The sequence below is a fragment of the Scyliorhinus torazame genome, chromosome 14 (genome assembly GCF_047496885.1).
Source record: "Scyliorhinus torazame isolate Kashiwa2021f chromosome 14, sScyTor2.1, whole genome shotgun sequence".
In the NCBI taxonomy this organism is placed as follows: domain Eukaryota; kingdom Metazoa; phylum Chordata; class Chondrichthyes; order Carcharhiniformes; family Scyliorhinidae; genus Scyliorhinus; species Scyliorhinus torazame.
The window spans coordinates 38,745,950-38,772,405 of NC_092720.1; the positions used below are offsets into that span (position 1 = coordinate 38,745,950).

The window sequence follows — 26,456 nt, forward strand, 5'->3', positions numbered from 1 at the left end:
CCAGGTTAGTTCCACGCCGTCGGGAACTCGGCCGGTTGGGAGCGGAGGATATCGGAGCCGGCCTCTGGCAGTGACTCCTGTACTCCCCGGTGATGCCGTTTTTCGTTGCCCGGAGAATCGTCGACCCAGCGCCAGTCCCAATTTCGGCGTCAAACTGGATTCTCCACCCCGGCGCCAGCCGCGATTCTGCTGTCGAGGTGCGGAAAATCCAGCCGGAGGGCTTTTGCCACTGATAAAACAAAATGGGAAGTGGAAAGGAGAAGAGTTTAAGGAACTGGGCATTGTCTTTATTCAGCATTTGGCTTCACATCATCAGTATAGATCTGAATCCGCTTTGTTTACAGATGATGATTGAGAGAGGTAGAGAGATGAAAACTCTGTCCTTGAAGCTAAATCTTAAAGTGAAGTATTGTACTGAAAGATTTTTAAAGGTCAGTACTTACTGAACCAGGCGGTCCTTGACGTCCAATTTCCCCTTTCCTTCCCTAGATTAAAATAATAATATTTAGTATATTAACACAAGTTACAAACATATAGTACATGCATAATTATTAGAATGAAACCTAATTGTATTGCCAATTAGACAGAATGCACAGAAACTTACTGGTCCTCCCTCTCTTCCTGGCAATCCCAGAAAACCTGTATCGCCTTTCAATCCCTGAGATACAGAAAACACAAAGACAGAGCTCACAACATGGTCACTTCCTTGTGATAGTATTCACTGACAACTTTGGGGAAAAAAACAGCTACATTTAAGATGGTTAACATCAGTGATGTGATTTGTCAGTTAAGAATATTAATCATTAAATTGTAACTACCAAGAGATTATGGAGTAGTCTTTTCAAAGCAGAATGTGCAGAAAAGCGAAAACCTTCTGCAAAAAAGCTTAATTCTGAATATCTGAATTTTATTATTAATGGAAATATGTCCAACCTGGAGCCCCGTCAGTCCTGGTGTTCCATTTTTACCTGGTCTTCCCTAAAAATAATTTTGAAAAATTATTCGAGTCAGTTCACAACTCTCCAATTCACTTCTATAACCTTAAAGAGAAAGTTGACAACATTAGCATATGTAGATTGTGAGCTCCATTGATAAACTCAATTTGAATGCTTTCATGCTGTCGATAAATCCTGGTGGAAACAAGTAAGGCAAAAGTTTTGCAACATGGAGCTTTGGAATAAATTGAGCTAATTAATCTGGACAGCAAAGGAATTAGCAGGGCTCACCCCAACCAAGTACACATGTACTGGAAACCTCCCTGGCGCATCACCCCCCCCCCCCCCCCCCCCCCCCCTCAGAGTAAAAGTCTCATCAGTGACACTATCACCAAGCCCGCCCCTGAGGGCCATGAGATGTCTCCAAGCTCTGCCTGTCCACTGTGCGCCTAATCCCATCCATGCCGTCCCTGGCCACACAACCTGTGTTTAGAACCAAGGCTCAGTCATGTGATGGAATGAAAATCAGAGCCGGTACCATCATTATCCCAGCACCAGGCTACAACGTGCATGTGAAGTGCACATTGCCATAGCAACTCAGACTCCTTGAGAGGCTGGTTGCTCAGTTGGTTGGAGGGCCAGAGTGGATCAGATGGGTTCCAATAGCATGGGGTTTGATCCAGTTCTGGCTGGGGTGGATTTGGAATCTGCCCCGTTGCCCTTGCCCTGCCCATGGTGGATGTTGTGAAGCTGTGGGTTGGCCTTGCCTTCCGACAGAGAGCTGAAGAAGCGCATACTAAAAGTGAACACTATTTTCGATATAAACCACCTGAGTTCCTGCATTTATTTGGAACTATTACTCTCCATTATTTTAAAAATAACTGTACTTGAGATACAATTCGTTATTTAGATACTGAATTGGCCATCATTATAGAAACCACTTGATTATCAATCCCACAGAAATCAAAATCAGGCAGTTTCTTTCAGGCAGCTAATTCGCAACACCGGCTTTACGCCCTGTGGGCAAATGAAAATCTAGTCCAGCATAATCCTTACAATACATGCACCCTTCAAATAAAAAAAAAGAAAATCGCTTATTGTCACAAGTAGGCTTCAAATGAAGTTACTGTGAAAAGCCCCTAGTCGCCACATTCCGGCGCCTGTTCGGGGAGGCTGGTACAGGAATTGAACCGTGCTGCTGGCCTGCCTTGGTCTGCTTTAAAAGCCAGCGATTTAGCTCTGTGCTAAACCAGCCCCATGCTGGTTTCTTTATTATGAACCTAAGCAATTGCATGATTAATAAAAACGGAGGCGAAAAGTCATTCGTGAGAGCAGACTTTTCTTTGTCCTGAACGAATTAAATCCGACATAAAGTCATACCAGAGCTCCTGGGTCTCCACGTTCTCCTTTGTCTCCCTTCCAGCCAGATGCTACCGAACCCTATAAAACAAATAAGGAAGTCATTTAACACCCATCAAAATGCAAAGAGGATTCCACTGCCTCAAACATGCGTAACCGAACTAACAGAAATAAAGGCATTTTATTATTTACTCTTTTAGGCTCAGATTAAGACTAAATGCTCATCCACTAAACTGGAAGTAAGCAGTACCAGAGGGAAGGTGGTGACGCAGTGGTATTGTCATTGGACTATTAATCCAGTAGCTGAGGACAATGCTCTTAGGGCCTGGCTCGGCAGATGGCGAAATTTGAATTAAATTAAAATTCATTGGGCTGAATTTTATGGCCCCCATCACAGGGGGATGGGCCTGGAAAATGCGACAACCTATTCAAAAGTCCATTGACTTCGACAGGAGCGGCAAATGCCACCGGCAGAAAATTCCGCCCATTTGAGTCATTTAATTCTGCCCATTTAAGGTCAATGCAAGTATGCAAAAGTCACAACCATGTCCAAAACGATGCCTGTGGAGGGTTTTCCCTCCATATATATCGGGTGGGATTCTCCACTCCCGCGCCGAAGTGCCCACGCCATCGTGAACGCCATTGAGGTTCACGATGGCGCGAAACAGCCCCGATCCCGACCGATTCAGGCCCCGACAATGGGCTAGGATCGGGGCCACATCATCTACATGCGCCAGGCCTTTGGCGCCGCATAGATGACGCGGCCGGCGCCGCATAACTGACATCACCCGCGCATGCGTGGTTGCCGTCCTCTCTGAGTCCGCCCCGCAAGAAGATGGCGGACGGATCTTGTGGGGCCGCGGAAGGAAGGAGGTCCTCCTTCAGAGAGGACCGCCCGACAATCGGTGGGCACCGATCGCGGGCCTTGCCACATTTGAGGTACCCCCAGGTACACGATCCCCCCGCCCACCCCCGCAGGCCGCCCCCCCCCCCCCCAGCATTCCCGCGCTGTTCCCGACGGCAACGACCAGTTGTGGACAGCGCCGGGGGGAACCCGCCGTTTTGGCCTGGCCGCTCGGCCCATCTGGGCCTGAGAATAGCGGGGGTGCCGGAGAATCGCCATTTTGGGTGTCTCCTGCGATTCTCCGGCCTCCGGCCCGCGGTACTCGACGGGGCCGTTCCCGCCGCTTGGGAGAATCGCGGGAGGGCGTCGGACCGGCGTCCCGGGAAATTTTGGCGGCCCAGGCGATTCTCCCAACCGGTGCGGGAGTGGAGAATCTCGCCCATCGGCTCTAACAATTGTGGGTCTTCCTTAATTTTAAATTTTATGCAGGCTTCCAAGAAAGCCCCCATTTTGAGATACTCTCGCATTTGACTTTCTGCCTCAGCAATGCCCACATCTCCCGGTGGGGCTGCGTTAGCCAATGCTGGGGTTCTGCTCAATGGGACCCCTGCCTCAGGAATTCTCCATCCTTTATTGGATGGCAAAGGCTGAGGTGGCCAATTAAGAGGTCGGAACAGGTAAAGTTGCACTTGCCTGCGCCTCAATGACAAGCATAGGTGGGAATCCGCACATTGTCCCAGGGTTGGTTCCTGATGCCCACTGGAAAATTCAGCCCGGTGGCTAGACTAATATCTATGCAATACGTCAATCCAAAAACTTCTCAAAGATTCACAAGTTGGGTGGAATTTTGCACCCTGCACACAGAGTGGTGGCTGAGATGAGAAAACCGGCAGGCAGCTGGAGCCAGATTCTCTGGAACTCTGCACAGAAAATCTAGAGGCATGGTTTCCGCCATCACACTGGTGGGACGAGGCCTGATAGAGCTGGCAACGCCAGCTGCATTGAGATCGGGTGCCCTTTTTAAAGGGGGTGCCATGATCTGCGCTGAAAGAAATATTCCCCTACCACTTCGATAAGGGGAACCCTCCCCCCACAACTACCGAAGAAGTCTGCCCCCCACCATGGATAAGGGACCTCCCCCCCCCCCCCCCCCCCCCCCCCAACAAACACCGAGTCAACCTCCCATCCCCATGGATAAGGGGATCTCCCTCCCGAAGTACCGGGGCAACCCCTTCCCACCGCCACTCCTGCCAATGGAGCTGCACAAAGGGCACGCCCGGCACTGCCACGCTGGCAAAAGCAGTTGTAAACTTTGCCGACATGACATCACATTAGCGAGGGCCCATTCCTTACCTGGGTAATGGGGAGAATATATGGCAGGGAAGCCCTTTAAATCTTTTTAAATTTAATGAAATGTAATTAAGGGCAGGGACCTCGTTATGTCACTGGGTGAGAGGCAGGGAAAATCAGAGAACGAGATCTTGCCGCCGAGATTCCCGTTTCAGCGGTCTCCTGAGATGTTGCACCGGCGTCGCCAGTTTCAGCCACGGCGAATGCCGGCAGAAAATCCCGACCAAAATCGCTCTTTTTCCTGTGAGGTTTCCTTCATTATAAAATCAGTGGATTGTATCCCGCAGACATCTCACTGTTGCTGAAATTCCGACTCCACGGAGAAGTTTTTCTGACTAAATCGTGCAATACCGATTGCTGTTTAAAAGAAAATAAAGTCACAGGATTGGGAACAGCAGCCAGTTGAGCCCAGGTTAATTTGTGCTGACTGCATAGTGATGTTGATAGCACAGAAGCTAAATAATTGTTTAGCATAAACGAATAATCACCACAGATACTTACTGGTAAACCTGGGGGGCCTGGATACCCCGGGGCACCATAGGGTCCTGGACTGCCCTGTGGAAGAAAATAAAAGTTGTTTGATTGGAATTTCAATAGGTACAACTTAATATACATTTACCAATTCCATTTACCCTGGGTTCCCCACATTTCTAAGTGCCACACTGGCACCAGACTGGCCAAATCGCAGATACAACAGCACCCATTACAAGTTAACAGGTACCAATGTACAAATAGCATGTGTAAACGAAAACTATTCTGAAGAAATTCTGAGAATGTAAACAACCAACGAAGAAAGGATCAGCAGTCAGCAAACAGCGATTAACACAGCAACTAGCCAGGAGGAGAGGGGAATCCAATTAAATGACTGAAAATATTTTTTGAAAATCTTTCTTGTTGCCATCTTGTTGTTTTAATTCAAAACAAAATCCTTCTAACTTACTCGCCGACTCCAACTTGCCCGGAATTTTTAATTTAACATTTTTTTTCCAATTAAGTGGCAATTTTAATGTGGCCAATCCACCTACCTTGCACATGTTTGGGTTGTGGGGGAGAGACCACGCAGACACTGGGAGAATGTGCAAACTCCACACGGACAGTGACCCGGGATTGAACCCTGTTCCTCAGCACCGTGAGGCAGCAGTGCTAACCACTGCGCCACCATGCCGCCCCAACTTGCCCATAGCTTGCACACTCCAACGACCCCTGCATGCAGACTCCGATGGCCTCACCTACTCCGGTCTTGGGTCACAGCTCTGTCCTCACACAGATCTGTTCTGCAGTATGCTAATAACATCTAAACAATCCTTTTCAGGCCCTGTTTTAAACTGCAATTACCCAGGGTCAACACATAGCCCAGCTTCTGACACAACGCGTGCTCATATATGAACAACAAATTGCTGTACCTTCCCATATACACTGTCACCCCTCGGGGTAAAGTCTCAATTTTGCATGGAAGTGCCACTTCTCTACTTGTCCGTCCAAAGTCCTGCATATGCTAGGTTAGTAGTCACAGTGGAGTACGGTTTGAGAATATGGAGAAAACTATTTATGGTTCAAGCAAACTAAACACACAACATTCAGTGCCCAGCCGGGACTCCTCCAGCTCAGCATCCATCTGGACTGCCTTTTCTGTTTGAGTGCATTACTCCATTGATAAGGCCCAGCCTCTCATCGGGAAAGCTTGTATTCTACGAGGCTCGTGGGGAGGCTAATCGGCTCATCCCTGTAGGTCTCACCTGGGCTTTAACTTTAATAAAGGTGAAGGGAGTCAGACAAGTAACATAGAGAAGAAGTTTATTTCTTTTTTTTAAATAATATATTTTATTCAACTTTTTCGGCCAAACCAAACAGTACAAAGGTTTTCCCCCTTTTTACAACAGCAAAACAATATAAATAACTGTGACCAGATTTTAACAAGTAAATAAATAATATATAAACTAAATGGCAACTGCCATAACAAAAATAATAACTCTCCCAAATAATAAAATCAGCAATTCAATATACATAACCAAGTACCAATATCTTTACAAAAACACCCCTGAGGACCCACCTGGGCCCCCCCCCTCCCCCTCTCCCCCCTGGGTTGCTGCTGTTACCTTCCCATTTCCTTTATCGTTCTGCGAGGTAGTTAATGAACGGCTGCCACCGCCTGGTGAACCCCTGAGCCGAACCCCTTAGTGCAAACTTTATCCGTTCCAGTTTTATAAACCCTGCCATGTCGTTTATCCAGGTCTCCACGCCCGGAGGCTTGGCTTCCTTCCACATAAGCAGTATCCTTCGCCGGGCTACTAGGGACGCAAAGGCCAAAACATCAGCCTCTCCCGCCTCCTGCACTCCCGGCTCTTCTGCAACCCCGAATATAGCCAGCCCCCAGCCTGGCTCGACCTGGACCCCCACCACCTTTGAAAGCACCTTCGCCACCCCCACCCAGAACCCCTGCAGTGCCGGGCATGACCAAAACATGTGGGTGTGGTTTGCTGGGCTTCTCGAGCATCTCCCACACCTATCCTCTACCCCGAAAAATTTACTGAGCCTTGCTCCGGTCATATGCGCCCTGTGCAAAACCTTGAATTGTATCAGGCTTAGCCTGGCGCACGAGAACGAAGAGTTTACCCTTGGTAGGGCATCTGCCCACAGCCCCTCTTCAATCTCTTCCCCCAGCTCTTCCTCCCATTTTCCCTTCAGCTCATCCACCATGTTCTCCCCCTCGTCTCTCATTTCCCTGTATATATCTGACACCCTACCATCCCCCACCCATGTCCCTGAGATCACTCTATCCTGAATCTCCTGCATCGGGAGCTGCGGGAATTCCCTCACCTGTTGCCTCGCAAAAGCCCTCAGTTGCATGTATCGAAATTCATTCCCTTGGGGCAACCCATATTTTTCCGTCAGCGCTCCCAGACTCGCAAACGTCCTGTCCAGGAACAGATCCCTCAGTTGCACAATCCCAGCTCTCTGCCATGCTCCAAATCCCCCATCTATTCTCCCCGGGACAAACCTATGATTATTTCTTATCGGGGACCGCACCGAGGCTCCCGTCATTCCCCTATGCCGTCTCCACTGCCCCCAAATTTTCAGTGTTGCCACCACCACTGGACTTGTGGTGTATTTCTTCGGGGAGAACGGCAGAGGTGCCGTCACCAGTGCTTGTAGGCTGGTTCCTTTGCAGGACGCCATCTCCAATCTCGTCCACGCCGCTCCCTCCCCTTCTCCCATCCACTTACACACCATTGAAATATTGGCGGCCCAATAGTACTCACTTAAGCTCGGTAGTGCCAGTCCCCCCCTCTCCCTCCTCACTCTCGGGGTCTTCCCAGCCCACACAAAACTCATGACTCTTTTCTCGATCTTCTTGAAAAAAGCCTTCGTGACCATCACCGGGAGGCACTGAAACACAAAAAGGAATCTCGGGAGGACTACCATTTTGACCGCCTGCAACCTCCCCACCAATGACAGGGGCACCATGTCCCATCTCTTAAAATCCTCTTCCATCTGTTCCACCAATCGTGTTAAATTAAGCCTATGTAAGGTTCCCCAACTCCTGGTTATCTGGATCCCCAAGTACCGGAAATCCCTTGTTACCCTCCTCAGTGGTAAATCCTCTATTCCCCTGCTCTGCTCCCCCGGATGTACCACAAACAACTCACTCTTCCCCATGTTCAATTTGTACCCCGAAAATTCCCCAAACTCCCCGAGCGTCTGCATTATCTCAGGCATCCCCTCCACCGGGTCCGCAACATACAACAGTAAATCATCTGCATACAATGATACCAGGTGTTCTTCTCCTCCCCTGAGTACTCCCCTCCACTTCCTGGAGCCCCTCAGTGCTATAGCCAGGGGCTCAATTACCAATGCAAACAGTAACGGAGACAGGGGACACCCCTGCCTCGTCCCTCTATAAAGACGGAAGTAGTCAGACCTCTGCCTGTTCGTGATCACACTTGCCACCGGGGCCCGATACAGCAGCTGTACCCATCCAATGAACCCTTCACCAAAACCAAATCTCCTCAACACTTCCCACAGGTAGTCCCACTCCACCCTGTCAAATGCTTTCTCGGCATCCATCGCCACCACTATCTCCGCCTCCCCCTCTGGTGGGGGCATCATCATCACCCCTAGCAGCCTCCGTATGTTCGTGTTCAGCTGTCTCCCCTTAACGAACCTAGTTTGATCCTCATGGACCACCCCCGGGACACAATCCTCTATCCTCGTCGCCATTACCTTGGCCAGGAGCTTAGCATCTACATTCAAAAGGGAAATGGGCCTGTAGGACCCACACTGCAGCGGGTCTTTATCCTTCTTCAAAAGTAACGATATTGTCACCTCCGACATAGTCGGGGGCAACTTCCCCCTTTCCCTGGCCTCATTAAAGGTTCTCGTCAAGAGCGGGGCCAGTAGGTCTATATATTTCCTATAAAATTCTACCGGGAACCCATCCGGTCCCGGGGCCTTCCCTGCCTGCATGCTCCCAATCCCCTTTACCACCTCCTCCACATCCATCTGTGCTCCCAGTCCCGCCCTCTCCTGTTCCTCCACCTTCGGGAATTCCAGCTGATCCAGGAAATGCATCATTCCCTCCTTTCCTTCTGGGGGCTGAGCCTTATACAACCTCCCACAGAATGTCTTAAACACCCCATTCACTCTCTCCGCTCCCCGTTCCATCTCTCCCTCCTCATCCCTCACCCCACCTATCTCCCTCGCCGCTCCCCTCTTCCTCAATTGTTGGGCCAGTAACCGACTTGCCTTCTCTCCATACTCATACTGCACTCCCTGTGCCCTCCTCCACTGTGCCTCTGCCTTACCCGTGGTCAGCAGGTCAAATTCCACATGTAACCTTTGTTTTTCCCTGTACAGTCCCTCCTCCGGTGCCTCTGCATATTGCCTGTCCACCCTCAGAAGTTCTCTCAGCAATCGCTCCCTTTCTTTACTCTCTTGCTTCCCTTTATGTGCTCTTATGGATATCAGTTCCCCTTGACCACCGCCTTCAACGCCTCCCAGACCACTCCCACCTGAACCTCTCCATTGTCATTAAGCTCCAAGTACCTTTCGATACCCCTCACCCTTAGACATATCCCCTCATCCACCAACAGGCCCATATCCATTCTCCAGAGTGGGTGCTGTTCCTTTTCCTCTCCTACCTCCAGATCTACCCAGTGTTGAGCGTGGTCCGAGATGGCTATGGCCGTGTACTCCGTCCCTGTCACCTTTGGAATCAGTGCCCTTCCCAGGACAAAAAAATCCGTAAATATACCTTGTGAACATGGGAGAAGAATGAGAACTCCTTACTCCTAGGTTTGATAAATCTCCAAGGATCTACGCCTCCCATCTGCTCCATGAAGTCCTTAAGTACCTTTGCCGCTGCCGGCCTCCTCCCGGTCCTGGACCTCGACCGGTCCAGCCCTGAATCAAGCACTGTATTGAAATCTCCCCCCATTACCAACTTTCCCGCCTCCAGGTCCGGGATACGCCCCAACATACGCCTCATGAAGTTTGCATCATCCCAGTTCGGGGCGTACACGTTCACCAGAACCACCGCCTCCCCTTGCAGTCTGCCACTCACCATCACGTATCTTCCCCCACTGTCCGCCGCTATGGTCTTTGCCTCAAACAGTACCCGTTTCCCCACTAAAATAGCCACCCCCCTGTTCTTCGCATCCAAACCCGAATGAAACACCTGTCCCACCCATCCTTTACGTAGTCTGACCTGATCTGTTAATTTCAGGTGCGTCTCCTGCAACATAACCACATCTGCCTTTAATTTCTTTAGGTGTGCGAGTACCCGCGCCCTTTTAATCGGCCCATTCAGCCCTCTCACGTTCCACATGATCAACCGGGTTGGGGGGCTCTTTTACCCCCCCCCCCTTGTCGACTAGCCATCCCCTTTTTTAACCCAGCTCCTCACCCGGTTCCCACGTACCCGTATATCCCACCGACGGTGCCCTCCCGCCTCGACCACCCCGCCCCATAACAGCTCCCCCTTCCCCTTAGCAGCAGCAACCCAGTTAGCTCCCTCTTCCCCCCCCCCCCCTACGCTAGATCCCCCTCTAGCGTAATTACACCCCCCATGTTGCTCCCAGAAGTCAGCGAACTCTGGCTGACCTCGGCTTCCCCGTTTGCCCTCGGCCTCTCACTGTGCGAGGCCCCCACCTTCCTGCGTCCCCGTTCCCGCCTTAATTACCATAGCGCAGGAACGAGGCCCACGTTTCCCACTCAGCCCCGCTTTCCTACCCACCGGCGCCCACAATTCCTCATACTCCCCCCCCCCCCCCCTCCCCCCCAACGAGGGGAAGAGAAAAGATTTACAGGATTAAAGAGTTAACAATTGAAAAATCATCCCCCCCCTTTCCTCGTCCCACATAGTCACCCCACCACTTTGCCCCAGAAGCTCTTTCTCTCGCCAGACTATTCCAGCTTCTCGTCCACTATGAATGTCCACGCCTCTTCTGCCGTCTCAAAGTAGTGGTGCTTCCCTTGGTGTGTGACCCACAGTCTCGCCGGTTGCAGCATTCCAAATTTCATCTTCTTTTTGTGAAGCACCGCCTCAGCCCGATTGAAACTTGCCCTCCTTCTTGCCACCTCCGCACTCCAATCCTGGTATACGCGGATCAGCGCGTTCTCCCACCTGCAGCTCCGAGTTTTCTTCGCCCATCTTAGGACCATCTCTCTGTCATTATAGCGGTGAAACCTCACCACTATGGCTCGAGGTATTTCTCCTGCCCTTGGTCTTCGCGCCATAACTCGATAAGCTCCCTCCACTTCCAAAGGGCCCGTCGGGGCCTCCGATCCCATTAGCGAGTGAAGCATCGTGCTCACATATGCCCCGACGTCCGCCCCCTCTGCGCCCTCGGGAAGACCTAAGACTCTTAGATTCTTCCTCCTCGAATTATTCTCCAGGGCTTCCAACCTCTCCACACACCTCTTGTGCTGTGCCTCGTGCATCTCTGTCTTCACCAGCAGGCCCTGAATTTCATCTTCATTTTCAGCAGCCTTTGCCTTCACGACCCGAAGCTCCAACTCCTGGGTCCTCTGCGCCTCCTTTAGCCCTTCAATCGCCTGTAGCATCGGGGCCAACACCTCCTTCTTCAGCTCTTCCACACAGCGCCGCAGGAACTCTTGTTGCTCCGGGCCCCATATCAAACTGCCACCTTCCGACGCCATCTTGCTTCGAGCTTCCCTTCCTTGCCGCTGCTCCGAAGGATCCACTGCAATCCTGCCGCTATCCTCTCCTTTGTCCATCAACGTCCGGGGGGGGATTCCCTTCTACTTCACCGCACAGTGATTTTGGCCATTTAAAATTGCCGTTGAGTCTCTTATCAAGAGCCCAAAAGTCCGTTCCAACGGGAGCTGCCGAAACGTGCGGCTTAGCTGGTCATCACCGCACCCGGAAGTCAAGAAGTTTATTTCTAATAGGTACAATGTACAAAGGGGCCCGGCTAGGCTTCACCGAGTTCTCTCTCTCCCTTTCGGTCGGTTCCTATCTGGCTGACTTTATATACACATGGTAATAGTCCCGCACTTATCGGGGGAGCTCATAATCCTCGAGCCACATGGAGGGAACAATCAACACCGCCCTGTATGCTCCATGCAGGTATTACAATAACAGTCAGTGATTAGTCTCTCGATGGAGTCAGGCTTGTTGCAGTGGGCTGCCATTAGAAACACAATAAAAATCATTGACCTGCTGTTGGAATGCACTCTGAGCAAGAAACAATTCTGAAATGTTGCACCTCTGCTTTTCTCAACTCGGCAGCCGTTTGCCCTTCCAATTGGCGATCTACCCGGCGATACATCAAACAGTGTTTCAATTTATCTTTTTAGGTAGAGTCAATCAAAGGCTATATTTTATAGCTCCTCCCCCCTCCCCACGTAGCAGGCAGGGGCCCTGCAAATTACCATGGGCGCCGTCGCTGTTGCATCCATCCACCCCGTTAAACCCACCCACCCCCCCCACCACCGAGTGGAAGGAGAGGGGCCATGCCCACCGACTGCCCATTGATCCAATTGAGGCCCTTTAACTGGTCAATTAATAGGAATTAATCAGTGGCGGGAGAGGCCCACACCAATCATCCGGCCCAGCAGCACCCCCAGCTTGTTAACCGAAAACCCCCTCTCCATACCCTCCGCCTGGGCCATGGGCTCTAGCATTCTGTCAAATTTAACCCCATGTTTTATTTTACTATTGTTTGTAATAAATATAATCTACGTAATTCCATTTTAGCAACTACCCATATCTTTAATATTCTAACATTGCAGATAGTTGTCATTATTATTGTAGATCAGCAACATCCCAGAAGACTCTGTAAAATTCTTATTTATTGGAGTTGGCTCTGAACAGTTTCAACACATTAATTAAAAACCTATAAAACATAGCACTCGGGATTTAAAAAAATAATATTGTATCTTCGTTTGATACTCTAAGGACGCGATTTACCGGCAGCATCCCGCTGGAATCGGGAGGGGACATGGCTGGTAGTCCCCACAAGAGGCCTCTTCCGGGATTCCCTATGGTCGTTGTGCCCCACGAGATCTAATGAGACATCGCGATCTATGCAGACTTACATAGTTAAGTGAGCTTAACTGCTCACTTCACTATGTCTACACCAGATGTAACTGGTCCCCGGGATCTTCTGGCCTTGCCGCGGAGACCCCAGCCAGGCGCCTTTTTGCACTGGTCCACACAAATGGAGACCAGGCAGAGCGGAACAGTGTGCCAGGCTGGCAGTGTCATGGTGCTCAGGTGGAATTCTGCCCACGCCAGAGATTGGGCCTGTGGGTGCCTGCCCGTATGGGCTGGGGTGCAGGGCAGCTCAAGGACCCCCAGCAGGGGGCATTGGGGTTGTTCAGGGATCACGTTTGGGGGGGGGGGGGGGGGCCTGAGTGATTGGGGTGCCATTTAAAAATGGCGCCCCAATCTCTTCCTGCACTGACGAGCAGAGCTCCTCAGTGCAGGAAATGCAACTGTGTGCGGCCTCGGTGAGTCCCGAAAAAAATAACAGAATGTCGTTCGATAGCTGGGACGTTTCCACTACTACAAGCGCCAGGAACAGCCCCCCCTAATTCCGCCCAGAACAAGACTTTTTTTCCCGTTAGATCGTGCCCCTGGAATCTCATGTGCTGATAAAAATAGAAGTAACCAGTGTTTTATAGAGGCAGAGATAATCATCCTTTATAAAGAAGTGGGGGGTATCATACAGAGGAGAGGAAGTTGTTTACACTCACCTCATGAAAAGGAAGAGAATAATTACATTGTTATTCACGAGGAGAGTGTAAGTTACATTTTTTTTAACTACAGGGGTTGTTCCTTGAACAAGGCAGATGCTAGCATTGACTGAAAATTCAACGTCTCAGCAGCTGTGCCGGTGAATCATGATTTTGAATCTTTCTGTGAACTTAGAAATGTATTTAATTTATTGGGCATTTGTATTTCTATCGACCAAAGTACAGTGAGATTTACAATCGATCCAATGACACACCGAGCAAGGATAGTCTCTGTCCCCGGTCTCAGGCTCACAGGATCTTCACTGAACTGTCAGCCTAGGTTATGGCTGGATTCTGGACTCCCCCCCCCCCCCCCCCCCATCCCGGGCCACCACACACACACACACACACACACACATTTCAAGACCTGGGGCGAAATCCTCTGGTATCGGCGCAATGTCCGCCGACCAGCGCCAAAAACGGCGCAAATCAGTCGGGCATCACGCCGCCCCAAAGGTGCGGATTCCTCCGCATTTTGGGGGGACGAGCCCCGACCTTGAGGGGCTAGGCCCGTGGCGGACTAATTTCCGCCCCGCCTGCTGGCGGAAAAGGCCTTTGGTGCCCCGCCAGCTGGCGCGGAAATGACATCTCCGGGCGGCGCATGCGCGGGAGCGTTAGCGGCCGCTCACGGCATCCCCGCACATGCGTAGTGGAGGGAGTCTCTTCCGCCTCCGCCATGGTGGAGACCGTGGCGAAGGCGGAAGGAAAAGAGTGCCCCCACGGCACAGGCCCGCCCGCGGATGGGTGGGCCCCGGTCGCGGGCCAGGTCACCGTGGGGGCACCCCCCCGGGGCCAGATCGCCCCGCGCCCCCCCCCAGGACCCCGGAGCCCGCCCGCGCCGCCTTGACCCGCCGGTAAGGTAGGTGGTTCAATCCACGCCGGCGGGACAGGCATTCTCGCAGTGGGACTTCGGCCCATCCGGGCCGGAGAATTGCTGGAGGGTGGGGGGGCCCGCCAACCGGCGCGGCGCGATTCCCGCCCCCGCCAAATCTCCGGTGCTGGAGAATTCGGCAACCGGCGGGGGCGGGATTCACGCCAGCCCCCAGCGATTCTCCGACCCGGCGGGGGGGTCGGAGAATCTCGCCCCTGGTGTAGATCTTGGAGCCGCAATCTGCTGACTCAGATAGAAAAGTGCAATCAGCTGACCCAAGCTCACACTTCAATACAATAAAGAATAGAGTGCTCCGGCATAAATCAAGGCAGTATTATTCAGATTTAATTGCTTCTTTTGGAAAGCATAACTTACCTTCTGTCCTTTCTCAGTAATGGTTGGACCATCCACTGGTCGATAAACAGGGCCAGGAAGACCTTTCAGACCCTGTTTCCAACATAAGCATCAATTTATCAGAAGAAGTCATAACCTGAGAAGGTCAATTGGAATGTATCTGCTGTTCATCAGTTTAGACATAATTACTGAAGCGTGTTGAAAAAACATCAAAATATCACAGTACAGGTGCCGAATCAGTCAGTGGCACAGCTTGCATCCAGCTGGTCACATGCTGTCTTCCAGAGCTTTCAGAGTTATCAAAGGCTAGTCCATCAAATGTCCGGACTGGAACACTCCTGGAATAGCATGAGTAACCAAGCACAGTCAACACAATGGCCCAGAGGTTGCTCTGCTCCAGCCAACTTCAAACAAGGATAATGGGTAAGATTTTCCACCCCCCCTCCCCCACGGTGGAAGTCAAGGTAGCCCACTGTTGGCCAGCAGTGGGGTCTTCTGGTTTTGCCATTGTCAATGGGGTTTCCCCTCTCCAAGCCGCTGGGAAACCAATGGTGGGGTTCGCCATCGATGGGACCGGATTTTCCCACCAACGGAAACGGCCGGAAAATTGAGGACAACCTTTCGCAGATCTTAATCTCTAATAATGTGCTAATGGCCCATACAGTAACCTACTGTGCGAGCGTAAGTGTGTGAGAGAATGTGTGCATGAGGGAGAGAGAGAGTGTGCGAGAGAGTGCGTGAGAGTGAAAGAATGTGTAAGAGAGAGAGAGTGTGTGAGAAAGAGTGAGTGAGAGTGTGAGAGAAAGTTTGTGAGAGAGAGTTTGTGAGAGAGAGTTTGTGAGAGAGAGTGTGTGCGAGCGAGAGCGTGAGAGAGTGTGAGTGAGTGTGTGTGAGAGAGAGTGTGTGTGAGAGAGAGTGTGGTGAGAGAGAGTGTGTGTGAGAGAGAGTGTGTGTGAGAGAGAGTGTGTGTGAGAGAGAGTGTGGTGAGAGAGAGTGTGGTGAGAGAGAGTGTGGTGAGAGAGAGTGTGGTGAGAGAGAGTGTGGTGAGAGAGAGTGTGGTGAGAGAGAGTGTGGTGAGAGAGAGTGTGGTGAGAGAGAGTGTGGTGAGAGAGAGTGTGGTGAGAGAGAGTGTGGTGAGAGAGAGTGTGGTGAGAGAGAGTGTGGTGAGAGAGAGTGTGGTGAGAGAGAGTGTGGTGAGAGAGAGTGTGGTGAGAGAGAGTGTGGTGAGAGAGAGTGTGGTGAGAGAGAGTGTGGTGAGAGAGAGTGTGGTGAGAGAGAGTGTGGTGAGAGAGAGTGTGGTGAGAGAGAGTGTGGTGAGAGAGAGTGTGGTGAGAGAGAGTGTGGTGAGAGAGAGTGTGGTGAGAGAGAGTGTGGTGAGAGAGAGTGTGGTGAGAGAGAGTGTGGTGAGAGAGAGTGTGGTGAGAGAGAGTGTGGTGAGAGAGAGTGTGGTGAGAGAGAGTGTGGTGAGAGAGAGTGTGGTGAGAGAGAGTGTGGTGAGAGAGAGTGTGGTGAGAGAGAGTGTGGTGAGAGAGAGTGTGGTGAGAGAGAGTGTGGTGAGAGAGAGTGTGGTGAGAGAGAGTGTGGTGAGAGAGTGTGTGTGTGTGAGAGTGTGTGTGTGTGAGAGTGTGTGTGTGTGAGAGTGTGTGTGTGTGAGAGAGTGAGTGTGTGAGAGAGAGTGTGTGTACATGAGTGTGTGAGTGTGTGTGTGCGAGAGTGTGTGAGTGTGTGTGAGTGTGTGTGTGAGTGTGTGTGTGTGTGAGAGAGTGTGTGAGTGTGAGTGTGTATATGAGTGTGTGAGTGAGTGTGTGTGAGTGAGTGTGTGTGTGTGTGAGAGTGTGTATATGAGTGTGTGAGTGAGTGTGTGTGTGAGTTTGAGAGAGTGTGAGTGTGTGTGCGTGAGAGAGAGTGTGTGTGAGTGTGTGAGTGTGAGAGAGTGTGTATATGAGTGAGTGAGTGTGTGTGTGTGAGAGTGTGTATATGAGTGTGTGAGTGAGTGTGTGTGTTATTTTGAGAGAGTGTGAGTGTGTGTGCGTGAGAGAGTGTGTGTGAGTGTGTGAGTGTGAGAGAGTGTGTATATGAGTGAGTGAGTGTGTGTGTGTGTGAGAGTGTGTGAGAGAGAGTGTGAGTGTGTATATGAGTGTGTGAGTGAGTGTGTGTGAGTGAGTGTGTGTGTGTGTGTGAGAGTGTGTATATGAGTGTGTGAGTGAGTGTGTGTGTGAGTTTGAGAGAGTGTGAGTGTGTGTGCGTGAGAGAGTGTGTGTGAGTGTGAGAGAGTGTATATGAGTGAGTGAGTGTGTGAGTGTGAGAGAGTGTGTATATGAGTGTGTGAGTGAGTGTGTGTGTGAGTTTGAGAGAGTGTGAGTGTGTGTGCGTGAGAGTGTGTGTGTGTGTGAGTGTGAGAGAGTGTGTATATGAGTGAGTGAGTGTGTGTGTGTGTGTGAGAGTGTGTATGTGTGAGAGAGTGTGTATATGAGTGTGAGTGAGTGTGTGTGTGTGTGTGAGTGAGAGAGTGTGTGTGTGAGTGTGAGAGTGTGTATATGAGTGTGTGTGTGCGTGTGAGTATGTGAGAGAGTGTGTGTGTGAGTGTGAGAGTGTGTATATGAGTGTGTGTGCGTGTGAGTATGTGAGAGAGAGTGTGTGTGTGAGAGTGTGAGAGAGTGTGTGTATATGAGTGTGTGAGTGTGAGAGAGTGTGTATATGAGTGAGTGAGTGTGTGTGTGTGAGAGTGTGTATGTGTGAGAGAGAGTGTATATGAGTGTGTGAGTGAGTGTGTGTGCGTGTGAGTGAGAGAGTGAGTGTGAGAGTGTGTGTATATGAGTGTGTGCGTGTGAGTATGTGAGAGAGTGTGTGTGAGTGTGAGAGAGTGTGTGTATATGAGTGTGTGAGAGTGTGTGTATATGAGTGTGTGAGAGTGTGTGAGTGTGAGAGAGTGTGTGTATATGAGTGTGTGAGTGTGAGAGAGTGTGTGTATATGAGTGTGTGAGAGTGTGTGAGTGTGAGAGAGTGTGTATATGAGTGTGAGAGAGTGTGTGTATATGAGTGTGTGAGAGTGTGTGAGTGTGAGAGAGTGTGTGTATATGAGTGTGTGAGAGTGTGTGAGTGTGAGAGAGTGTGTGTATATGAGTGTGTGAGAGTGTGTGAGTGTGAGAGAGTGTGTGTATATGAGTGTGTGAGTGTGTGTGAGTGTGAGAGAGTGTGTGTATATGAGTGTGTGAGAGTGTGTGAGTGTGAGAGTGTGTGTATATGAGTGTGTGTGAGTGTGAGAGAGTGTGTGTATATGAGTGTGTGAGAGTGTGTGAGTGTGAGAGAGTGTGTGTATGTGAGGGTGTGAGAGTGTGTGAGTGTGAGAGAGTGTGTGTATGTGAGTGTGTGAGAGTGTGTGAGTGTGAGAGAGTGTGTGTGTGAGAGTGTGAGAGAGTGTGTGTATATGAGTGTGTGAGTGTGAGAGAGTGTGTGAGTGTGAGAGAGTGTGTGAGTGTGTGAGAGTGTGTGAGTGTGAGAGAGTGTGTGTATATGAGTGTGTGAGAGTGTGTGAGTGTGAGAGAGTGTGTGTATGTGAGGGTGTGTGAGATTGTGGGCAGGTTTCTCCGTCCCGCCGCACCAGATTTCTGGTTCAGCACACCGTCGGGATTCTCTGTTTCACCGGCTGGTCAATGGGGTTCCCCATTGTGGGACAGCCCCACACCATCGGGAAACCCCCAGGCTGCCGACAAAACAGAGAATCTCGACAGTGGAGAATCCAGCCCTGTGTGTGCATGTGTGACAGAGTATGTGTGAGAGACAGGGAGAGAATGTGTGTAAAAATCACCGACTTTTTATTTCATGTTACCCTGAGTTTGCTGAGTAAGTTATTACTAGAGGATTGGAACATCTCTAAATTTGAGAGTTGGGAAAATAAAGCACCATTTATAATAAGAATAAAAAAACACCTTTCTGTTTATGGATGATTAGTGAGCAGGGAAATCATGGCAGTGTAAACCCCGCTCTCTCTCTCTCTCTCTCTCTCTCTCTCTCTCTCTCTCTCTCCCCCCCCCCCCCCCCCCCACCGTAACAATGTCCATTTTCCACTATTTGTGTTCAATTCTGTTTACACAATCAAATTATTAGATCTTATGGTGCCCACTCCCAGTCATAATCCCATAAAAATTTCTCTTACCTTGTCACCCTTGGAACCCACAAAGAACAATCCCATGTTGCCCTGCACAAAGAAAAATTCAAGCAGATTTATATTTTACCAAAGATTTAAAGGAATCTTTTAAACGGCTGAAAGAAGCAAAGCTGGTTCCACACATACCTTTTGTCCTGGACGACCATATGGTCCTGGCGGACCCTAGCAACAAATAGAAAGATCAAAAAGTAAAATTTAAAACATATTTCAGCTGCGTGAAACTGGTTGTTGAAGTTTGTCAGATATCATCCGGAATATCTCAACGGCTGTTCAGCGGCAGGCAAAGACTACAGCAGAGAAAAACCTCCAATTGTCTTGATTTCCTCGCCATGGGATCAATGTTTCGTTCTGTCGAGATACATGTGGAAGCTGTCGTGTTAGGTGTTCTGGTGTACAAACGATCCAACACGGCTGGAGATGGTGTAACGCATTTTTATTAACTACTCAACTGTAACAGCACACTGCTAACTTGGGTACGGCATTACCAGCTAGTCTGTGGACCCTGTCCTATTACTATCTGGGTGAGGCACTCAGCATATGGTGAATGTCTGAGTGGCAGGCTCTGAGCTCGGTGCTCTGAGCTGGCTGCTGCTGGAATCGGCGGGAACTGTAGTGTCCCCTATTTTTATAGTGTGTGTGCTCTCACTGGTGATTGGCTGCGATGTTGTGTGTGTGTTGGTTGGCCCTACTGCATGTCCATCAGTGTGTGTGTGATTGCACCATGATATGCTGATCTAAATATCATGACAGAAGCTGGTGTGCAACAGTCAGTTTCTCCATGCTGGAAGGTGTCGCGCACAAGTGTCTCCCTTTCCCAGCACATCTCCCAGGCTCTTCGGCGACCCGTGAATGGTGAAGGGAGCAGGTTTGTGTTCTGGAAACTGGAAACCTCTGGTCACGATTACATGACCAGGCATCCCACATAACAACAGATGCCTTGCGTGTCATAAAGTCTGCAAATACGGGCAGCATGCTGGCACAGTGATTAGCACCGCTGCCTCACGGTGCCAGGTCCCAGGTTCGATCCCGGCTCTGGGTCACTGTCCGTGTGGAGTTTGCACATTCTCCCGTGTTTGCGTGGGTTTCACCCCCACAACCCAAAGATGTGCAGGGTAGGTGGATTGGCCACACTAAATTGACCATTAATTGAATACTCTGAAAAAAAAAATTTTTGAAAGAAAAAATAGTCTGCGGATCCTGAATGGGCCTCATTAGCCATCTTTGGGAAGATAATAAACACTACTGCAAAATTGGACTTGCTTCACCAATCCTTCCCAAAGCAAACAGTTTTGATTTGATTCAGAGAAAGTTGCGAGCATGTTCAAGTTTGATTGTTCCTTACGTTGAAATTTAGACTATTGGAAGCAAATGTTACATTTTAATTTTTGCTCTGTGAATTCAAGATGATCCTGTAACCTTATTATCTGTGCACCAAGGTCCCCCTGATCCCCGGTGCTTCTCAGGGTCCTGCTGTTTATCATATATTCCCTTGCCTTGTTTGTCCTCCCCAATTGCATCACCTCACACCTATCTGGATTGAATTCTATTTGCCACTGATCAGCCCATCTGACCAGTCCGTCTATATACTCCTGTAATTGAAGGCTATCCTCACTATTTACCAACCCACCAATTTTCGTATCATCTACAAACTTACTGATCAACCCTCCTACATTAATGTCTAAATCATTTATATAAACCACAAACAGCAAGGGCCCCACCCCAGATCCCTGCGGGACCCCATGGACACAGGCACTCAGTCAAAAAAACACCCCTCGACCATCAGCCTCTGCTTCCTGCCCCTCAGCCAATTCTGGATCCAATTTGCCAAATTGCCTTGGACACCATGGACACATTTGCTATCAGTCTCTCATGTGGGACCTTATCAAAAGTCTTGCTGAAGTCCAAGTAGACTACGTCAAATGCATTGCTATAATCTAGACACCTGGTCATCTCTTCGAAAAATTCGATCAGACATGACCTCTCCTTAACAAAACCTGTCTCTCCAAATGCAGATTCATTCTGTCTCTCAGAATACTTTTTCCAACTATGAGGCTAGACTAAACGACCTGCAGCTTCCTGATTTATCCCTTCCTCCTTTCTTGAATAATGGTACCACATTGGCTATCCTCCAGTCCTCCGGCACCTCTCCTGTGGTCAGAGAGAAAATAGCCCCTGCCTTTTCTCCTTTGCCTCACTCAATAGCCTGGGATACATTTCCTCCGGCCCTGGATATTTATCTACTTTTAAGCCTGCCAGACCACTCAGAGCCTCCTCTCTGTCTATGTTCATTTCTTTCATTTCTTTAAGTCCTTCTCCCTGATTTCCATACCCCCATCATCCCTCTCACTAGTGAACACCGACAGAAAGCATTCATTTAGAACCCTATCAACATCCTCCGGCTCTACACACAAATTAACATTGTGATCCTTGGTGGTCCCTATTCTTTTCCTAGTTATCCTTTGGATTTCCCTTTATTTTATCTGCCAGTATCCTTTCATGTCCCCTTTTTGCTCTCCTAATTTACTTTTTAAGTTCCCTCTTGCACATTCTATGTGCCTCTAGGGCAACTACTTATTTGAGCCCTCGATATCTGCCATAAGCCTCCCTTTTTCTCTTTATCCAAAGCTATATATCCCTCGATGTCCAGGGTTCACTGGATTTGTTATTCCCACCTTTTTCTTTATTGGAGCATGTTGGCCCTGCGCTCTTCCTATTTCCTTCTTGAATGCATCCCACTGTTCTGTCACAGATTTACCTAAAAGTGTCTGCTCCCAGTCAACTCTGGCCAAATCATATCTGATCATATTTAAATCAACCTACCCCAGTTTAGAACTTTGACTTCAGGTCCATCCTTGTCCTTTTCCATAACAATCTTGAATCTAACAGAATTAAGCTCGCTGTCTGCAAAATGCTCCCGCACTGATATTTCAACCATTTGCATGGCTTTGTCCAGGACCGTCCCCTCTCTTGTAGGATCTTCTATGTCCTGGCTTAAAATGTTCTCCTGGGCGCATTTTAAGAATTCTGCTCCCTGTAAACGTTTCACACTATGACTACCCCAGTTAATGCTGGGGAAGTTGAAATCCCCACTATCACTACTCTGTTACTTTTACACTTCTCTGAAATTTGCCTACACATCTGCTCTTCTATTTCTCTCAGCCTGTTAGGGTGCCTTTAGAACACTCCCAGCAATGTGATTTCTCCTTTTTGGGTTTTAAGTTTTCCCATTTGGCTTCATTTCAAGAGCCTTCTAAGATGTCATCCCTCCTTACTACCATAATTGATTCCCTAATCAAAATTGCAATACCCCCTCCTCTTTTACCTCCTCCCCTGTCTCGCTTGAAGATCCTGGAATATTGAGCTGCAAATCCTGCCCCTCTCCCAACCATGTGATAGTGACAGCAATAACATCACACCCCCATGTTTTAATTTGCCCTCAACTCATCTGCCTTGTTCGTCAGATTCCATGGATTAAAATAAATATCATCCAATCCTACCAAACACCCTTGTGACCTAACTGGCCCATAACGTATATGCCTTCCTGACTCTGCTCTAATTCTGGCTGTGCAACTCCCCCTGCTGAACCTTCCTGAACCTTTTCTCAGGATCCCATCTCCCTGCCAAGTTAGTTTAATCCCTCTCCAACAGTACTAGCAATCATCCCTGCAACGATGCTGGTCCTGTTGCGTATACATACCCTACAATTGAGAATGTCTTTGAATAATCTCCCCATTCACAGAGGAATATCTTCAACAAGAACTTTGACTGAATTGAAGTGTTGCTTACATTCCCCTTGTGGTTCAGTGATGGATTTATCATAGAATTTACAGTGCAGAAGGAGGCCATTCAGCCCATCGAGTCTGCACCGACCCTTGGAAAGAGCACCCTACTTAAGCCCCATGCCTCCACTCTATCCCCTTTATCCCTGTAACCCCACCCAACCATTTTGGACACTAAGGGCAATTTAGAATGGTCAATCCACCTAACATGCACATCTTTGGACTGTGGAAGGAAACCGGAGCACCCGGAGGAAAGCTACGCACACACGGGGAGAACATGCAGACTCCGTACAGACAGTTACCCAAGCCGGGAATTGAACCTGGGACACTGGAGCTGTGAAGCAACTGTGCTAACCATTGTGCTACCGTGTTGCTTGGGGGTGACCTTGAGCTAAATGGATCCATACCATCCCAGGTTTGAACTCTGGTACACGTGGAATGAATTAGTTTCACTCAGGCAAAATAGTCAGTTTAACAGCTGGACTGATTTTCTTGGATCTTCTTGTCAGGCAAAACAATTTCACTTTCCTCGGCACTCAGCTATCCCTTGGCTTCATCATTGGCAGTGAGTCACAGTATTGTCTGAGATACAGAGCTGTTGGGGCAGCATTGTGATTCAGTGTTATTCGGCGCCCAAAATTAAGGCTAGTCAGCTGCCACTGAAGGACATAAAGTAAAGTCACCGTAGTCCCAGGTGACCATAGGCTACTTTCTCCTTTGAGGGGGAGAGCCGACCGATGGTGTTTCATCCTGAGGATCACCACACCTCAGGTGAGGGGCAAGATTGAGAAGGCAGGGCCTTCGTGAATAACTTCAGCCAGTACAGAAATGGAACCCACGCTGTTGGTAGCATCACGAACCAGCTGTCCTGGCAACTGTGCTAAAGCAGAGTGCAGTATATACCATACTAACATAAGCAGTATATACCATATTAACATAAGCAGTATATACCATACTAACATAAGCAGTATATACCATACTAACATAAGCAGTCACCCATAATCTTCTGCATAAAGCCTCAGAGACATTTAGTGTAGGAAAAAGGGATACTTACCAAGGGACCTGGAGGCCCACTGGGTCCTTGCCACCCTGGAGGTCCTCGTTGACCCTTAAATTAAACCATTAATACATTAAATATTTTTCCTGAATGCATTTGAACTCTTGATTATAAAAACATTTTATTTTCTGGTGGTGTCCGATGAGCAGTAATAACTCATGCAAATAATTAGCCAGTATCCCGGAAGCCCTCACATTCTGTGGAGGAGAAGCGTGGCCATTGAGAGACTACTTATTCTGCTGACCTCAACAAGAAACCCCTAACAACAGAGGAGGGCCTGTGGCTGCAAGTTCGCGGAGCAGAAACTTATAGCCAAGTTCTGCACACACGGGTAAGGCCTCAACCGGGACCTTGGATTAATCTCGTATTATATTCACCCCCCACCATCTGGCCTGGCCTTGTGAAGTCCTACCAACTGTCCTGCCTTGAGACAATTCACACCTCTTTAACCTGGGGTTACCCCTATCTCTGGATCTTTAAAGACTTAATTACCTGCAAATGCTCGCATTCAAAGTATCGTCTTGCATCTTTGAATTTGTCTATATATATGTTGCTGGAACCTACCTCTTCATTCACCTGAGGAAGGAGCAGTGCTCCGAAAGCTAGTGGTTTGAAACAAACCTGTTGGACTTTAACCTGGTGTTCTAAGACTTCTTAACAAACATCAATGGTTGCGCACAATGCTCAAAATGGTATCTCCCAGAGGGATGGTTGAGAAGCACTACAAGAACATGCCTAAGAGTGAAAAGAACATAAACCTTTGACTTCCTCGATACCTTCTTTGCAGCCAGGCACAGTGGGCACATTTTTCATATTCCAGAATGCTATCACAATTAAGGGAGGGAATTACCTTGCAACCTTCAATGTGTCCTGCTCTCCGAGATGTTGCCAAAAGCGAGTCTGCACCACAGACCAGCTCAACAACATTTTTTGCTGCTCTTGTGAAATCAGGGTTCCAGTGTTACATCATAGGGTGAGGTGCCAGGTAGAATTAAATAGTAGTTGAACAGCAGCAGCGAAACAACAGGCAGTACTATGCCCAATGTTGCACCCTACTCTGCCAAATTTTATATCAGATCAATCTCACCCTGTACTTCGAATACACCAGATGTTACCAGATGTGCGTGGTTGGGAAATCACACTTACTGGAGGTCCCTGAGGACCTTGAGGTCCATGACTTCCTTTGTCTCCTGGATATAACGGTATCATTTGAGCTGGTTCACCCTTTATAGATAAACATATTGCAAAATTAATCAGTTATTTTTTTTCAGGTAATTCATACGCCCCTCGCCCGTGACACAACAAGGTTCCCACCCAGAAAGGGCGGGGACCACATTTCAATAAATGTTAATATATTTGAATATCATTATAGGGCCTTCCCGCCTCTCCCCTCTCACTGAATACTCAAACCTCGCTGATGTGAAGCTTGAAGCTCTTGAGGGGAATCTACCAGTGACGCAAGGGTCAGTATAGCCCCCGGGGGAAAGGGACATGCCCGGGCAGTTCCCTGTCACTCCTGTCTGACATTGATCCCTGGCAGTACCAACCTGGCAGTGCCAACCTAGCAATGACTGGGGGGGGGGGGTTCTCTAGGGAGCCACATTTGGGAGCTTCCCCTTATGAATGGTTGGCGGGGGAGTGGCACCCTGATATTTGTGTGAAGGGGTTGCCCTGATGCCTGTGTGGTGGGGAGAGGATGCCCTGATGCTTTTGGGGGGTGGACCCCCCTTGTCTGTGTGGAGATGGGGAGGAGTTTCTTTGTAACACAGAACAGGGTGTCCTTTAAAGATCACACCCTAATCTCTGATTAGCTGTCATTGCCGGCTCTTTCAGGCCCATCCCCGCCCGCCAGCATGATAATGTAAACCACGTCCCCAGATTCTCCGTGCACAGAATGCTAGAGAATCTGGAGAGAAAACTTGGCTGTGCAGCTGGAGAGCCACACACCAGTTTTCTCGCTGAAACTGACATTCTGACAAATGACTAGAAGATTCCGCCCATTTTGTGTATGAATATAAGTATTCACCTTAACTCTCAAAACTACGGATAGAATTTAATGTTTGCAGCAGTGAGCATGTGCGCCAGCACGTCCCAGGCTCCCCAAATCAGTTCAATGCCAATCAGGCACTTATCTAATTGGTGACAGAGTCCTCGCCAAGTATTGGGGAATTTCTTTCCTCTAAAAGCTCCAGGCAATTAGAGACCGGCAGCCATCCAGTAGCAGTAGCACCATCAGAAGCAGTGGCCACAGCCGGTACTGCAGCAGGTCCAGGAGCCATGGAGGAAAGGTAAGTGAGGCGGTATCGCCTGGACCAGTCAGGAGGACCTGATGATGTGGGGGGTGTTTGTTTCTGGGGTGTTGATTAGTTTTAAGGACAGGTGGGGCTCTTCACATATGGGGAACACATGCCGCAGGATGGTTCCATTGGCATAGATGCCAAAGTAGGAGAACCACCCCCTCCCCCACCCCACCCCACAACC

General features: G+C 49.3%; 1 protein-coding gene across 1 annotated transcript in view; it reads right to left on the bottom strand.

Moving 5' to 3' along the window:
• Positions 1-393: 393 nt before the first annotated feature.
• Positions 394-26,456, bottom strand: part of LOC140389655 (uncharacterized) — a 152,087-nt gene continuing 126,024 nt past the window's right edge. Inside the window, exons 9-18 of the mRNA XM_072473984.1 lie at positions 25,122-25,199; positions 23,973-24,026; positions 19,266-19,301; positions 19,128-19,169; positions 14,993-15,064; positions 4,990-5,043; positions 2,316-2,375; positions 934-978; positions 605-658; positions 394-485 (exon numbers count right to left, since the gene is read on the bottom strand). Of these exons, the coding sequence (XP_072330085.1) occupies positions 426-485; positions 605-658; positions 934-978; positions 2,316-2,375; positions 4,990-5,043; positions 14,993-15,064; positions 19,128-19,169; positions 19,266-19,301; positions 23,973-24,026; positions 25,122-25,199 (555 nt within the window). The 3' untranslated portion in view covers positions 394-425. The remainder of the gene's footprint in view (positions 486-604; positions 659-933; positions 979-2,315; positions 2,376-4,989; positions 5,044-14,992; positions 15,065-19,127; positions 19,170-19,265; positions 19,302-23,972; positions 24,027-25,121; positions 25,200-26,456) is intronic.